Below are 15,173 nucleotides of genomic sequence, written 5' to 3' on the forward strand. Positions count from 1 at the left end.
ACTATTGGTCACCATACGGCCTTCAACAATGAGCAAAAACCCATACCGCATAGTCAGTATAAAAGACCCCAAAATGACAAATGTGAAAAAATTCAAACAAGAAAAAACTAAAGGCCTGATTTATGTACAAAACAATGAATGAAAACAAATATGATATACAGCAACAAATGACAACCACTTAATTACAGCATCCAGACTTGGGATAGGCATATGCAGAATGTGGCAGTGTTAAACATGTTTGCGGGTGACCAACCCTCCCCTAACTGTAGCCAGTGGTGTAACAGCACAACATATGATTGTTTATTTAACATGTTTAAGAATAAGTGTTCCAAACTGCAAGGCATAATTTTGAATTCAGTATACTCCAGCACCATTTTATTTTACTTTAGAAACAGCTGGCCAATTGATTTCAGGAAATGTCACATAATCTTTGATTTTATTGTACATAACACTGACCTAGAGGGAAATATAGTTTTCCACTGACATAATTTAAGTTGGAGTTATTTCCCTTGTCTGCCATGTTGGAGAGAGATTATTTGATTAACCAAATTCAACCATGTGATTCAAGCAGATCTGATAAAAGATTAACTAGATTGCAGTGATGAATTACACAAGGCTTAAGTGAATGAAAATATTCAAAAAACATTTTTTTCTCAAGTCTAGAGGACAGTATAAAATTTGATTAATTTATGAAGGAATGTATAGATAACAAAGGGAAATAACTCTAATTCTAATAACATCAATGGAAAAATATCTATTCATATATTCCATTTTGTTTCAGACAGTTAGTAATTTATATGTAGACATACTGGATCCTCTGTTAGACATTGAACCAATTATAACATATCAAAATTCTCTCCTAGGGTAGATTATATTTACAAGTTTAAATGAAAACCAATTTAAATGCATAAGAACCCTTATATGTTGTGAAGAAGAAATACCTTATAACTTTTCTTATTAATAATTAACAACTTAGGAATAAGGCAGGATACAAGATGTTGTTATTTTGGAGATTTATTTTTTTGAAGTAAAATATGTGAGTATTGATCTTTTGTAATGCATTGTCGGGGAAGGTGTTTTTGCTTTAGCACACAGTTTGTACTGTTCCATTATATCTTTCTGAACTTCAGGCGGAAATGACAGAAAATCATTAACATCTATTCCAGCAGTCATAAGTTTCTTTTTCAATTCATCGTCTTCTGATTCACACGGGTTCCTTATATTTTCCATAACTGTATTGTTTTTGGAATTACAGGAATAATAATTTTTTGAACTTTCAAATATTTCTTTCTGGATATCTGGTGGGAGCTGACTTAACACATATTGATCTACATCCTGCATACAGTTTGAATCTACACTGAAAGAAGTACTTGGCTCTATTGTCAAGACTTCATTGTCACATTTCACTTTCTTCACTGAGTTTTCAGAAACACTGCCTTCATTTTTTCTTTTTCTCTCATGTCCAGATTGAATTTCAAATTCACTTCTTTTAGCTTCTTTTGTTTTGTCCTTGTCCTGAGCTGCTTTAAAGAAACTTAAAATTCCTTTTTTTGATTTGTTTATATTCTCTGAATCAATTAAACCATTTTCTACTGTTTGCTTCTCAATTTTGTTTCTACTTAATGTCTCTGACTTATTTGGTGAAAGAAAATTCTGAATTGAATTTTTGGGTTTGTCTGCCAAATTACAGAAAGCAATATTCATCAATGTAAGGTGAAATGGAGTGTTTGTGTCAACAAGTTTCATAAACAATGCCAGCACTAGCTTCTCTAACTCAGGAAAAATTAAATCTGTCTTTCCTGTGGATAGAAATAATGCATATATAAATAATAGGCATTGTTATACGCATTAGCCTTAAAATTATATGAGTGGATGAGCTGAAATGAGTCACCAGTTTAATTGATCCTACCTAAATAATATGAAGTCAGTATTTGAGAAAACTACATGTCTCAACAAGAGGCTGTCAGAGTGACAGCAAACCGGATTTTCCTGCAGAGGTCGAACCCTGAACAGTTGAGCAAGTATGGACACTACATTTAAGCTTAAAACATATCTGAATTTGGATTGTGATTGCATATTTGACACAGCATAGGTTTGTGACACAAAATGAATGTGGTTTAAGAACTGAAATACTTGAAATTGGACATTTAAATACCTATTATGGTCCAATATAAAAAATCTAAGTACATATTAGAATCAGCATATCAAAGAACCCCAAGAATTCAATTTTGATGAAATCAGACAAAAGTTTAATTTAAGACCATTTGGACCTCAATAAGGACCAATTTGATAAAGGAGCCCACAATCCAAAATCTCTCAATACATGGTTAGATTCAGCATTTCAAAGAACCCCATAAATTATTTTTTTGTTGAATCAAACAAAGTTTAATTTTGGACCCTGATTTGGACCAACTTGAAAACTTGGCCCAAAAATCTAATATTTAAATACAGGTTTAGATTCAGCATTTAAAAGAACCCTATATATATTTAATTTATGTTGAAATGAAACACAGGTTAATTTTATCCATAATATTTTCTGTGCAAAGGGAAATTACTCAAACTGGATAAATAGTTCTCTAGAATAAGTTATGATGCAATTTTTCAAATTATAATCAATAATATAATAACAACAACAATTGATGACTAAGTTCTCTAAAATTAGATATGATTTAACACTCAAACATTGTTAGAATCAGCATATCAAAGAACCAAAGAATTCAATTTTTGATGAAATTAATCAAAAGTGTAATTTAGGACTCTTTGGACCTCAATGTGGTATTATCTTATTAATAATGAAAAGAAATACAGGTTTAGATTAAGCATTTCAAAGAACCCTATATATATTCAATTTATGTTGAAATCAAACACAGTTTAATTTTGGACCCCAATTTGGACCAACTTGAAAACTTGGCCCAAAATCAGAAATCTAAATATATGTTATTAATAGACAATATAAGCTTAGTTTTTAAAGGAGTTTACTTCATCAAAAAAAAATATATAGCATTCAGAAAATTAGTTTTTACAGAATAACAAACAAACTTGCCACAAAATTCTACAAACAATTTACCAAAGAAAAGAAGAAAAAAATCCAAAATTTTATTTATCATTAATACAATGTCATTTCAAAATCTATAAAACTTATCAGTAACAAGAAATAATTGTAACAGATGCTGTTACGAAGTCTCCCAAACGGTCCGAGTACACAGTTATTTCGTAGTGCATTTCTTTTAGACAATAAATGAAAATTAAAAAAATCCCACCTGCGCTTTCTCAATAATATTTTTACAGTGTGTTGTACTACTTTTGGGACAAATTATATCAAAATTATAGAAAACTTCATCGGCTCTAACTCAAAATATGGACAATTTCATGTTAAGGGGGTCTTCAAATCTTTTGATAGTTTCCGAAGTGCTAATTTTTAACATTTTTCAGCTGGACCAAATCACTACTTAACTTTAAAATTCATGACCCAAATTTTTTTACAGTGTCAATTTACCCCCCTACTTACTATTTGAGTCATAAAACATGGAGAAATAAATTTGGAAGGGGTATAAAAAAAATCGACAAGTAACACACTGTCCACACTAGGGACTATATTCGTGGACAACGAAAATCAAAGGACGATAACTGTGTACCCGGACCTAATAGGTTAGAAAAAGTTGACCAATCTTATTGAAACTTGGTATGACTAAAGCTTAATAAATTATAAGACTGCTTACAAAGTTTCATGGCAATAGGATATATATTATAACCAATATGACTAATTCTATATTCAACTTTGCGTATTAAATTTAGACGTTAAAATTGAAAATTTTCAACTATCAACATTTGGGGCTTAAAAAATTAAAATATTGCAAAAAAATACTTTTGAAATGCCTTAATATATTATGTATTATGTATTAAAAGCAAAAGAGTACTCATTTGATTTATCAGACTTATCACAATTATTAAAAAGTCAAATTTATATGAGCCTGTGGCTAAAAATGGAGGTTTTCCAATGAAGGGGGGCCTTACATGAAGATGTAATATTTTCCAGCAATTTTAAATTTGTAAAGCTTTTTGGTTATAATTAATCCTTACATATGTATTTAATGTACTTTAAATGGAAAGAAAACTTACAAATAACATATCACATTAGTTTAAAAGGGTCTTAGGCCAAGTAAGACTGAAAATAATTTAGGGTCAATTTAGGCCGTATCACATATTTACATTTAAAAATGCATATTGAAGCTATAGGAAATAAAATTTTGTGTCTTTTCTATCATTTCTATGCTCAGGTGACATGATACAATAAATCTGAGCACAAAAAGACTCTTGCATTCAACTTTTTTTGCAGACAGTATGGTCTGATACAAAGATTTTTCACTTTTTAGTGAAAAACATGCATGCAATTTTAGTCTCAACAGGCTTATATTTGAACCACTTGCTATCCTACAGAAGAAAAGAAAGATATTATGTGACATAAAACAGGTACAAAAGACATTGTTAAGTGCTTTTTATACAAATTTAGTGAGGTCTTTATAATGGACTTCAACTTTTATGTTCCAAGCTCCTCACATTTAACTTGATCCAAACAGGGCGTTAGACGAGGATCATATATACAACACATTTTGCACAAATTGTCCAGGATAATCTTATTTTCTGTAGATTCAGAGTTCACAAATGAGTAATACAACTGGATTGAAGCATAGAAACACAAATATTGACACATAAAAACCTGTCAGATAGAAAGTCAGAATGCCACTTATGCATCAAAATTGAAAAAGCTATGAAATGCTTATTTTGACCATAAAATGCCAAAATTAGTCATTTTTGCAGAAATTCTATCAAATAAAAGTTTAAATCCTTTAGTTTTATGCTATTTGATAAATTGACACCATTAAATCATTCAGGGAAGTTGCCAAAGTACAGATTCTATATTTCCTGATTTCACCTCTTAGGTCCGAGTACACAGTTATTTCGTAGTGCATTTCTTTTAGACAATAAATGAAAATTAAAAAAATCCCACCTGCGCTTTCTCAATAATATTTTTACAGTGTGTTGTACTACTTTTGGGACAAATTATATCAAAATTATAGAAAACTTCATCGGCTCTAACTCAAAATATGGACAATTTCATGTTAAGGGGGTCTTCAAATCTTTTGATAGTTTCCGAAGTGCTAATTTTTAACATTTTTCAGCTGGACCAAATCACTACTTAACTTTAAAATTCATGACCCAAATTTTTTTACAGTGTCAATTTACCCCCCTACTTACTATTTGAGTCATAAAACATGGAGAAATAAATTTGGAAGGGGTATAAAAAAAATCGACAAGTAACACACTGTCCACACTAGGGACTATATTCGTGGACAACGAAAATCAAAGGACGATAACTGTGTACCCGGACCAAACAAAACTCCAATAATTCATCATTCCCATTGTCGCTTGACATTGGGCAATGTCCAGTACAAATTGGTTTATGATATGCATTAGTGACGCCTATGGATTGACCCTGTATGTCATTCAAATCTTCTTGAAATTACGAACAGTAATTTATATGTGTAGGGGTGGAGATCTTGACCGTTTACAGGTTGCACTTTGTAAATACAGCTGTTTCTCAAACCACGCCTCTTTTGGGGAGATATTTAATATTCATAGGTATGTTAATTTGTTAATGTACTGGTTCCCATTGATGATCTCTGTGTTTCATCTCATAGAGACATCACTTGGGAATGTAACCAGTATAGATAAACATGGTAGCGGCTAAATTTTAATTCTTAGGAGGTCCAAAAATGGAGGTAAGGGTAGTATAGAATTTTAGTATAAGTTTAAACTCTTAGAAGTTCAGGGCATATAAATGTTGAAAATATGCCGCACAGCCCTATATTTTGACCTTTGAATAAAATAGTAGTGCATATAAACTTTCCGTTCTGGGATATTATTTTTCACGAAACTTCATAGTAAAAGTGTCACAGTTTTAGCCGCAAAGGGAGTTCCTATGGGAAATTGCATTGTCTGTATTTACAGAATTGCAACCTATATAGGGTTAAAAAATAGAACATACAGAATTTCACAAAATCTGGTTTATCTCAGAGATTTTAAAGAATTTAACTCAAATATGAAGTTTTATAAATATTTCATGAAGATTGAGAAAATCCTGGGCCTTAACTATGATGACTCAGCATAAATTCACAGTTTACAGTATACCTGGTTTACTTAAAGCCCTGAATTCAAAATAAATTCATATTATATATGCCTATTTGTAATTTAAATTGTTTAGAAGTGCTTATATTTACTCTTCACAGTAATTGCAACTCATTGATCCTTCCTAAATATTTCTGGTGGGGTGTTTTTGTCCTGTCGATAACCCAAAAGTAAGCCGTAACGCCTAAATGTGCTTTTTTGTGACTGCGGCATAAAAAAGTACAAGCTAGAATTACAAAAAGACCTCAGTAAAACTTACAATAGTGTGTTCTATCCTAAATATGTAGTAAATATTTCACATTGCTAGAAACAGGGAAAAAAATTAGGAAATGTGAGGCCCCAGGGGCAAAAAACAGAGGAAAATGCCTACCCCTGAGTCATAAAACAGATAATTTAACTTGTAAATGCTATGATTTTTTTATTTTAAAGGTCTTTTATAAAGTAAACAATAACTGTCCTAGGAAGTTATGCAAAAATCAGATGTAAGCAATCATTTCAATCAAACTTTTAGTGAATTTATGCACCAGACTGATATCTTCATAAATACAACTTTTGCAAATATGCCTTTGTTTAAACACTTCTAGGACATATATTAACTAACTTATGTTAGATATATGGTTAGGGATGATACTGTTGTGACAAGAATTCTAAACTGACCATTTGAGGCAGAAATTGTGAACTTTCATTGACAAATAGGCATACAGTAAGATGCGGACTGGAGACACAGGCAGGATTGGATACTTTGTATAATCTTGAATGTTGGAATGCTTAACTACTAAACAAAACATTTATAGTATTCTAAAATGCTTTCAATTTGTTATCAGAATAGTTTCAAACAGGTTTTAGACAGTTCATGTCAGAAAACATGCACATAGGGTAAGCTGGCAATAATTAGAGTCTTGTTTTCAAAATCTTTAAAAAATTGAAACAGGGGTAGGGGTATAAAATGTACTGTAAAAGGAGACTTAGAGTATATGCAGTGATTTCTTTAAGGCTATAATTCTGATAAATAAGTATTGTTGAGAGAAAAAGTGTTTTTAGAGAGTTTTCTATTTGAATAAATGTTTGTATAGGTTGCACTTTGTAAATACAGCTGTTTCTCAAACCACGCCTCTTTTGGGGAGATATTTAATATTCATAGGTATGTTAATTTGTTAACGTACTGGTTCCCATTGATGATCTCTGTGTTTCATCTCATAGAGACATCACTTGGGAATGTAACCAGTATAGATAAACATGGTAGCGGCTAAATTTTAATTCTTAGGAGGTCCAAAAATGGAGGTAAGGGTAGTATAGAATTTTAGTATAAGTTTAAACTCTTAGAAGTTCAGGGCATATAAATGTTGAAAATATGCCGCACAGCCCTATATTTTGACCTTTGAATAAAATAGTAGTGCATATAAACTTTCCGTTCTGGGATATTATTTTTCACGAAACTTCATAGTAAAAGTGTCACAGTTTTAGCCGCAAAGGGAGTTCCTATGGGAAATTGCATTGTCTGTATTTACAGAATTGCAACCTACAAGTTCTCAAAAGGGGGGTGATCCCCAGGGGACTCTCCCTTTATTTCATATGATTTGTTTTTTTGTCCAGTACAAGAATATATATGGTTTAGGGGTTTTACAAGTTCTTAAACAGGAGGGGGGTGGGGGTGACCCCAGGGGAATCGCCTTATATTTCATTTGATTTGTTTTATGGTCCAATACAAGAATATATATATGGTTTCAGCGAGGGGATCTTGACCGTTTACAAGTTTTCAAAAAGAAGGGGGGTTACCCCAGGGGATTTCCCTTTAATTTCATTTGATTTGTTTTATTGTCCCATTCAAGAATATATATGGTTTAGGGGTGGGGATCTAGACCGTTTACAAGTTATCAAAAAGAAGGGAGATGGGGGTGACCCCCATTGACTTCCCCTATTTTTCATTTGATTTGTTTTATTGTCCCATACAAGAATATATATGGTTTAGGGGTGGGGATCTCGACCGTTTACAAGTTTTCAAACAGGAGGGGGTGGGGGTGACCCCAGGGGACTCACCTTTTATTTCATTTGATTTGTTTTATTGTCCCATACAAGAATATATATAGTTTCAGGGTATGGATCTTGACGGTTTACAAGTTTTCAAAAAGAAAGGGGGTGGGGGTGACCCCCATGGATTTCCCCTATACTTCATTTGATTTGTGTTATTGTCCCATACAAGAATATATATGGTTTAGGGGTGGGGATCTCGACCGTTTACAAGTTTTTAAACAGGAGGTGGTTGGGGTGACCCAAGGGCACTCACCTTATATTTCATTTGATTTTTTTTTATTGTCCCATACAAGAATATATATGGTTTCGGGGTGGGGATCTTGACCGTTTACAAGTTTTCAAAAAGAAAGGGGGTGGGGTGACCCCAGGGGACTCCCCCTCAATTTCATTTGATTTGTTTTATTGTCCCATTCAAGAATATATATGGTTTAGGGGTGGGGATCTCGACTGTTTACAAGTTATCAAAAAGAAGGGGGGTGGGGTGAACCCGGGGACTCCCCAAATATTTCATTTGATTTGTTTTATTGTCCCATACAAGAATATATATGGTTTAGATGTGGGGATCTCAACTGTTTACAAGATAAAAGCACATTCTCAAATTGAAGGGGGGTGGGGGTAAGAATATATATGGTTTAGGGAGACTTAATTATCTATAAAATGTCTAATAATGAACAGTAAATTTCAAATTTCATTTATACAGTCCTACTAGTAAATTTCAAATTTCCTACAGATCTTATCAGGAAACAGAAAATTTTCAAATAAATCTGTCACTCCAATGATATTATATGCTAAAATATAACCCAGATCTAATTAATAATTAATAATGTAATTAACTTCAAAATGTCTAATAATATAGCTTATAATCATTACCACTTAGGAAATAGATAATTTTCAAATAAATCTGTCACTCCAATTTTTATTGTGAGATAAGACATTATGCTTAGTCATAAAAAAGATAACAAGAGTAAAATATTTAAAAATTCCACTTTTGGATATTAAAAATGGCGATAACTCACAAAGGAGATATACTAAAATCTTGAAAATTGAACTAGACCTTCATTAAGTCCCAGGAAACAACATATTTAAATTTGAAAAAAATTTGTTAAAGCGTTTTCATGTTATTGTGCTGACACTATTTGGCAGCCGCCCGTAGGCCCGCCCAGCCGCCCCCCGTACATCACCATTTTAATAACTGATATTTCCTTCGAAAATCCGGTTAATAAAAACTATCCATGATCAATGAACTATGAAAATAAGGTCAATTGAACCTAATCACACGAACAAGTACATCTTACAATGATACTATTAACCAAATGTAGTTGACTTTTACTAAATGTAAATGATAAATTTAATTAAAGCATGACATTTTACAAGATCAGATAACCCTAGAGAAGTTCTTGTACAGTAAGGACCGTAAAATATTTTGTCACTTACAACAATCATGCTCAAGTTTCCCCATTTTAAAGATTTATTTTCAGGATAGACTCATTATGGTTTTTTGTTTTCCACTCCAACATGTCTGTTACTTATATTAAACTTCATTTCCAAAGGCCTTTCCAAAACACACCATTAAAAAATTTATACAGTTTCCAGGGAACCCTGTGTCTAATATGCAACTGCTGTGAAAATGTAATGTTGACTCCCAAAAACTGTCCATTTGGGTATTGATCAGTAAAATACAAGAAAAACAAGAGGCTGTCAGAGTGACAGCAAACCGGATTTCCTGCAGAGGTCGAACCCTGAACAGTTGAGCAAGTATGGACACTACATTTAAGCTTAAAACTGCTCTGAATTTGGATTGTGATTGAATATTTGACACAGCATAGGTTTGTGACACAAAATGAATGTGGTCAAAGAACTGAAATATTTGAAATTAGACATTTAAATACCTACTATGGTCCAATATAAAAAATCAAAGAACCCCAAGAATTCAATTTTGATGAAATCAAACAAAAGTTTGATTTAGGACCCTATGGACATCAATGTGGACCAATTTCATAAAGTAACCCACAATCCAAAATCTTTAAATACATGATAAGATTCAGCATTTCGAAGAACCCCATAAATTCAATTTTTGTTGAGTCAAACAAAGTTTAATTTTGGACCCTGATTTGGACCAACTTGAAAACTGGGTCCAAAAATCTAATATTTAAATACAGGTTTAGATTCAGCATTTAAAAGAACCCTATATATATATTTAATTTATGTTGAAATGAAACACAGTCTTATTTTATCCATATAATTTTCTGTTCAAAGGGAAATAACTCAAACTGAATGAATTATAAACACATATTTCTCTAAAATTAGATATGATTTAACCACTATTTTCTTATATTAGATATGACATTACACAATGTATATCTATTTTCAAATTATAATCAAATATAGTTAATAGTTCCAAATACTTTTTCTTTCATTTGTCACAAACTAATATAGATCTGCAACTTATCTATCAATGTCAACAACTTTATCTACACAATGTAATGTAATGAAATATACCCTAAAATAAAAATAGATTATTATCTAATTAAAGGAGTTCAATTCATAAAAAAAAAGTTATATATATATAGCATTCAGAGAATTAGTTTATACAGAATAACAAACAAACCTACCACAAAATTCTTCAAACAATTTACCAAAGAAAAGAAAAAAAAAATCCAAAATTCATTCTACATGATATCTCATGACTATGGAGAATCTTCTGTTAAAAGTTTCCTGAAATTCCATGAAGGTTTGAAAAAGATTATTGATATTTTAAAAACAGTAATCCTGGACAGTATCTAAATTTCAACACCAAAAAAGGCAATATCCATTGATCAGTAAAAAAAAATTAGATAAATAAAGCCTTTGTTTTTTTTTTCATTCTTTCCTCTAATAAATGCATTTAAATAGATGAGAGAACCAATTACATAAGTTTCTCATTCTGACACTTGGCCTCAGGGAACCAACGAGTGTAAACATTTTGTAAATATTTGTAAATGTAAGATGTGTTCTGAATTATTAAATCATGAACAATTCAAGTCTCATATATATGCAAAGAGAACAACTTGATAAGTTGTTAGTTTTACTCAAGAATTGTGCAGTAATTTTGAAAAGATATGCAAGGCAAACTTGAACTATCTCCAAGACATGCTTAGAAAATCAGAGAGGCAGATGGATGAAAATTGTATACTATCATAACTTGGTAGAGCATTTAATAAATTTAATAAACTGTTGACACAGAGATATGTCTCGCATTTTGGAATTTTAATAGTATAATGCAAATGTTGAAATCAAAAAGGCTATATCTAAACATGTTAACTAGTCAAATCAATCAAAGTCCATGAGCCATGGCTGAATAACATCCGTGGAAATGAGAAATGACAATGCTTATCAAACTGCATACCAAATACCATTGACTTATCATACAATGTTCCCTTAAAACTAACCTAAACAAATTAAACTTTTAACTTGTAAACAATGAAAAAGTTTCAAAGTCAATGAGCCATGACTGAGAGGTTGGGGCAAATAATCTCCATGAAAATGAGATGTGCCTATAATAATACATCTGCATACCAACTATCATTGACCTACCACTAATGGTTCCCCTTAAACTGACCTAATTACAAACTAATACATGTAAAACTAAGCATATGTTTCAAAGTCAATAGACCATGACTGAGGGGGCAGTGCTAAATATCTCCATGGAAATGAGATGTGACAATGCTAATACAACTTCCTACCAAATATCATTGACCTACCACTAACGGTTCTGTTAAACTGACCTAATCACAAACTAATATATGTAAACTTTGTTGAAGGGAGACAATCAAAACCATTGAAAATAAAATTGTCACTGAATATTTATCTTGATATATTTTAGTTCCTCCCTACCTTGAATAATTTTTGTGGCTATATGATGAGGTACAGGACATTGACGACTTTCTCTATTGGTCCATTGGTTATCAGTAGTCAGTTTTCGTATACTCAGTCTAATAGTCTGTACAATTCTACCATCTTCTTTAAGCCTATGATAAGACATTTGAAATGTTTAAATTTGAAAATTCAACTGAATATAAACTTTATGATCTGTTATTTTATTATTTGACTATTCCATTAGACAAAAGTATTGACTACAACTTGAGTCTTTTTTTCAAATTTACCAAGAATGCACACAAGTTGTCATGCTAAGTATACCTACTATTAATTCAAAGTATCAGAAAGCAGTAAGTTTGTGTCTGACAGATCCTCAAAGTTTACACACCTGCCAACTCATTGCTGTCAAGCTGCTGACTAAATATGAAGTCATTCTGAGGAATAGTATTTGAGAAATGTGTGACTAAATTTTTTTAAAGTTCATTCAGTGTAGTAAAAAATTCAGCAATTAATAAATCTGATTTTTTAATTTTTTAAATATCTTGTATGGTTTAAAAAATATTTTGATATTTTGTTTTCTCATTTACATTTGCAAAGTACTTTGATTCCAACTACGCAGGTGTTTTTTGTAATTACTCTTTATCAGAACAAGACACTACCTCTGTAATAAGCTTTGTAGTAGATGTAAAGCTTTGGATCTTACTTCTGGTACTGTTCTGCAATTCTTAAAGGAATCTTCATCACTAATTGTCTAAAAATATATAACAAACAATCTTAATCTGATTAAAAACAGACCCTGTGTATATGCCTGGCTTACAAGATTCTGAGTACATGTCCCTTTATTCTTTTTTTTTAGTTCTGTCTGTTTTGGGATTCTTCAAAAGTTGTTTCAACAACAGATATTCTAAAAAAAAAATGTGACATGAAATTTAGCTGTTTTACATAAATTTTATGGTAACAGACAGAAGAAAAGAGTGTAGTCATATCAATGTAAGACAAGCATGGACACAGGATCTGTATTCCTATTAGATTGCAAACAATTTTCTTTTAAATGGTTACTAAACAAATACAAAATGACATCATTTATGAAGCAAAAATCATTACAGGTTATACAGTGTCTTGTAAATGCATATATATCTACTATCATGATCATTTTAGTCCTTCTGTGGTGTCCAAGTCCAAACTTTTATCACAAAGTCAAATAATTTTTAAATGTATTTAATTGTTTTTGTGGACTTATTGTGAATTTAGCAGAATGATATAGATACAAGAATATATGTCAATATACAATCATCATAGTGAAAGAATAGTAAAATAACCTGTGGTCTACCATAAGATACAACAGGGCTGTCATCTATGCCATAACTCAATTGTTTGTTTGTAAAAGCCTGAGATTCTCCTATCTCTGGTATTAAGTCTGCCATTGGTATCTCTTGAAGATTTTAATACACTAACAATACCAAGCCTGGCTAATTTCTTTGATGTTGTTGATCCTATACCTGGAACATACAAAATATCCCTATGAAAATGTTATTTCAAATTTGTTTTGTAAGGCATTTTTCAATAGTCAACTTTTAAGACAACCATTGGACTTATTCAGAAATCCAATTTCTTTCTTTGTAGTTTACATAGTACATATCTCCCTTTATTCATGTGACATTAAAATTTATATCTAGCTTGGACAGCTACATTTTTATCTGTTCTACTGCATTATATTTGAATCCCTAACATGTCAACAAGAAATTCAATTCCTGTAGTCCCATTGATTTATTCCAAACAGTTTTTAGCAAAATTTTGTTTGGACATATATGTGAAATCAACAAGAACAAGTAAATCTGTGAGCTACTAACCACTAAAAGTATAAGGCAAACAGGAAGTTGTTGAGTGATGAATCTGAAAACGCATCACACAGTAAAGCTGACTCATATAAACCCTGAAACCAAATTTCAGAAATCCTTGAAATGTAGTTCCTGAGAAAAAAGCGATGAAAAATATTCATGGGACTGACGGACGGACTGACGAACTGATGGATGGACGGACAGACAGACAGAGGAAAAACAGTATACCCCCACTTTTTTAAAGCGGGGTATAATAAAATTAAAAATAAAATCTTCCATGTAATAGTATCATGCAATCATCATATAACCATAAACACTTATAGGATGCCTTAAAAAAAATCCATTCTTACCAGGAATTTTACTTGCTTTCTTCATGGAAGACATAAAAGTTTGTGTCTGATGTGGAAAGAGTGTTGTCTGCTGGTTAGGTTTGTGTTGTTCTCCTACAAGTTTTGACAATAGTTTATTGTAGGATATTCCAGCACAACATGTGACTCCTAACTCAGCAAACAAGGCACTACGAATATCATTAGCAATCTCTGAACCAACAATCAATCTTTCTTGACAACCACAGTCACACTGTACAGTATCTATAGTTGTGTCTATAAAAGAAGCACAGAATTTATATTTATCAACTGCCTACAGAGTAGTTACAAATATACCATAACAGACATTAGCTCATATCTTTACAAAATATATTCTATTTCTCTGATTTAATAAGTTTTTCTTCTCGCATCTTGTAAATGATTAGGACACAGACAAAAACTGAGACTACCTAATTTTATTTTGTCAATGGACACAACTCTTTCACAGTTTAAGAAGACATATTAAAAACGATAAGTGGACAGAAATTAATATATAATTGATTATTGTTATATTCAAAATGTATCACTTCTGTAGAGATTATTGTGTACATACCTTCCTCTTCATTTGAACAATATGTATGACCTTTCACCTCTGTTCCTTGACACCTAGAATTAATTCTTTGTTCAACCATTTCAGATACGTTCAGATAATTTTCATCAAATCCAAGTCTTTCAACATTTGGTGTGTATTTCTGCAAAAATTCTAAAGAAAAGAAATAAAATAAAAAAACATAAATTCAGAAATCTGCTAAACAATTTAACCTTCAGCTCAGTCATGTCAACTTTAATGAAATTGCACTATATAATGATGTTATTATACATTGAAATGAAGGAACAACATAAAATGCTTAAATGCATATATATACTGAAAGCAAAAACTATATTTTAATGTAAATCA

The 15,173-nt window shown here is 31.5% G+C and overlaps 1 protein-coding gene across 1 annotated transcript in view; it reads right to left on the reverse strand.

The window, feature by feature from the left end:
* Positions 1-419: 419 nt before the first annotated feature.
* LOC127734337 (DNA polymerase iota-like) overlaps positions 420-15,173 on the reverse strand; it is a 29,963-nt gene continuing 15,209 nt past the window's right edge. The window contains 7 exon segments of the mRNA XM_052244183.1: positions 420-1,799; positions 12,091-12,224; positions 12,732-12,823; positions 13,392-13,514; positions 13,516-13,571; positions 14,261-14,512; positions 14,829-14,978. Coding sequence (XP_052100143.1) covers positions 1,015-1,799; positions 12,091-12,224; positions 12,732-12,823; positions 13,392-13,514; positions 13,516-13,571; positions 14,261-14,512; positions 14,829-14,978 — 1,592 coding nt within the window. The 3' untranslated portion in view covers positions 420-1,014.

The sequence above is a fragment of the Mytilus californianus genome, unplaced genomic scaffold, assembly GCF_021869535.1.
Source record: "Mytilus californianus isolate M0D057914Y unplaced genomic scaffold, xbMytCali1.0.p SCAF_3, whole genome shotgun sequence".
NCBI classification, from domain to species: Eukaryota; Metazoa; Mollusca; class Bivalvia; order Mytilida; family Mytilidae; genus Mytilus; species Mytilus californianus.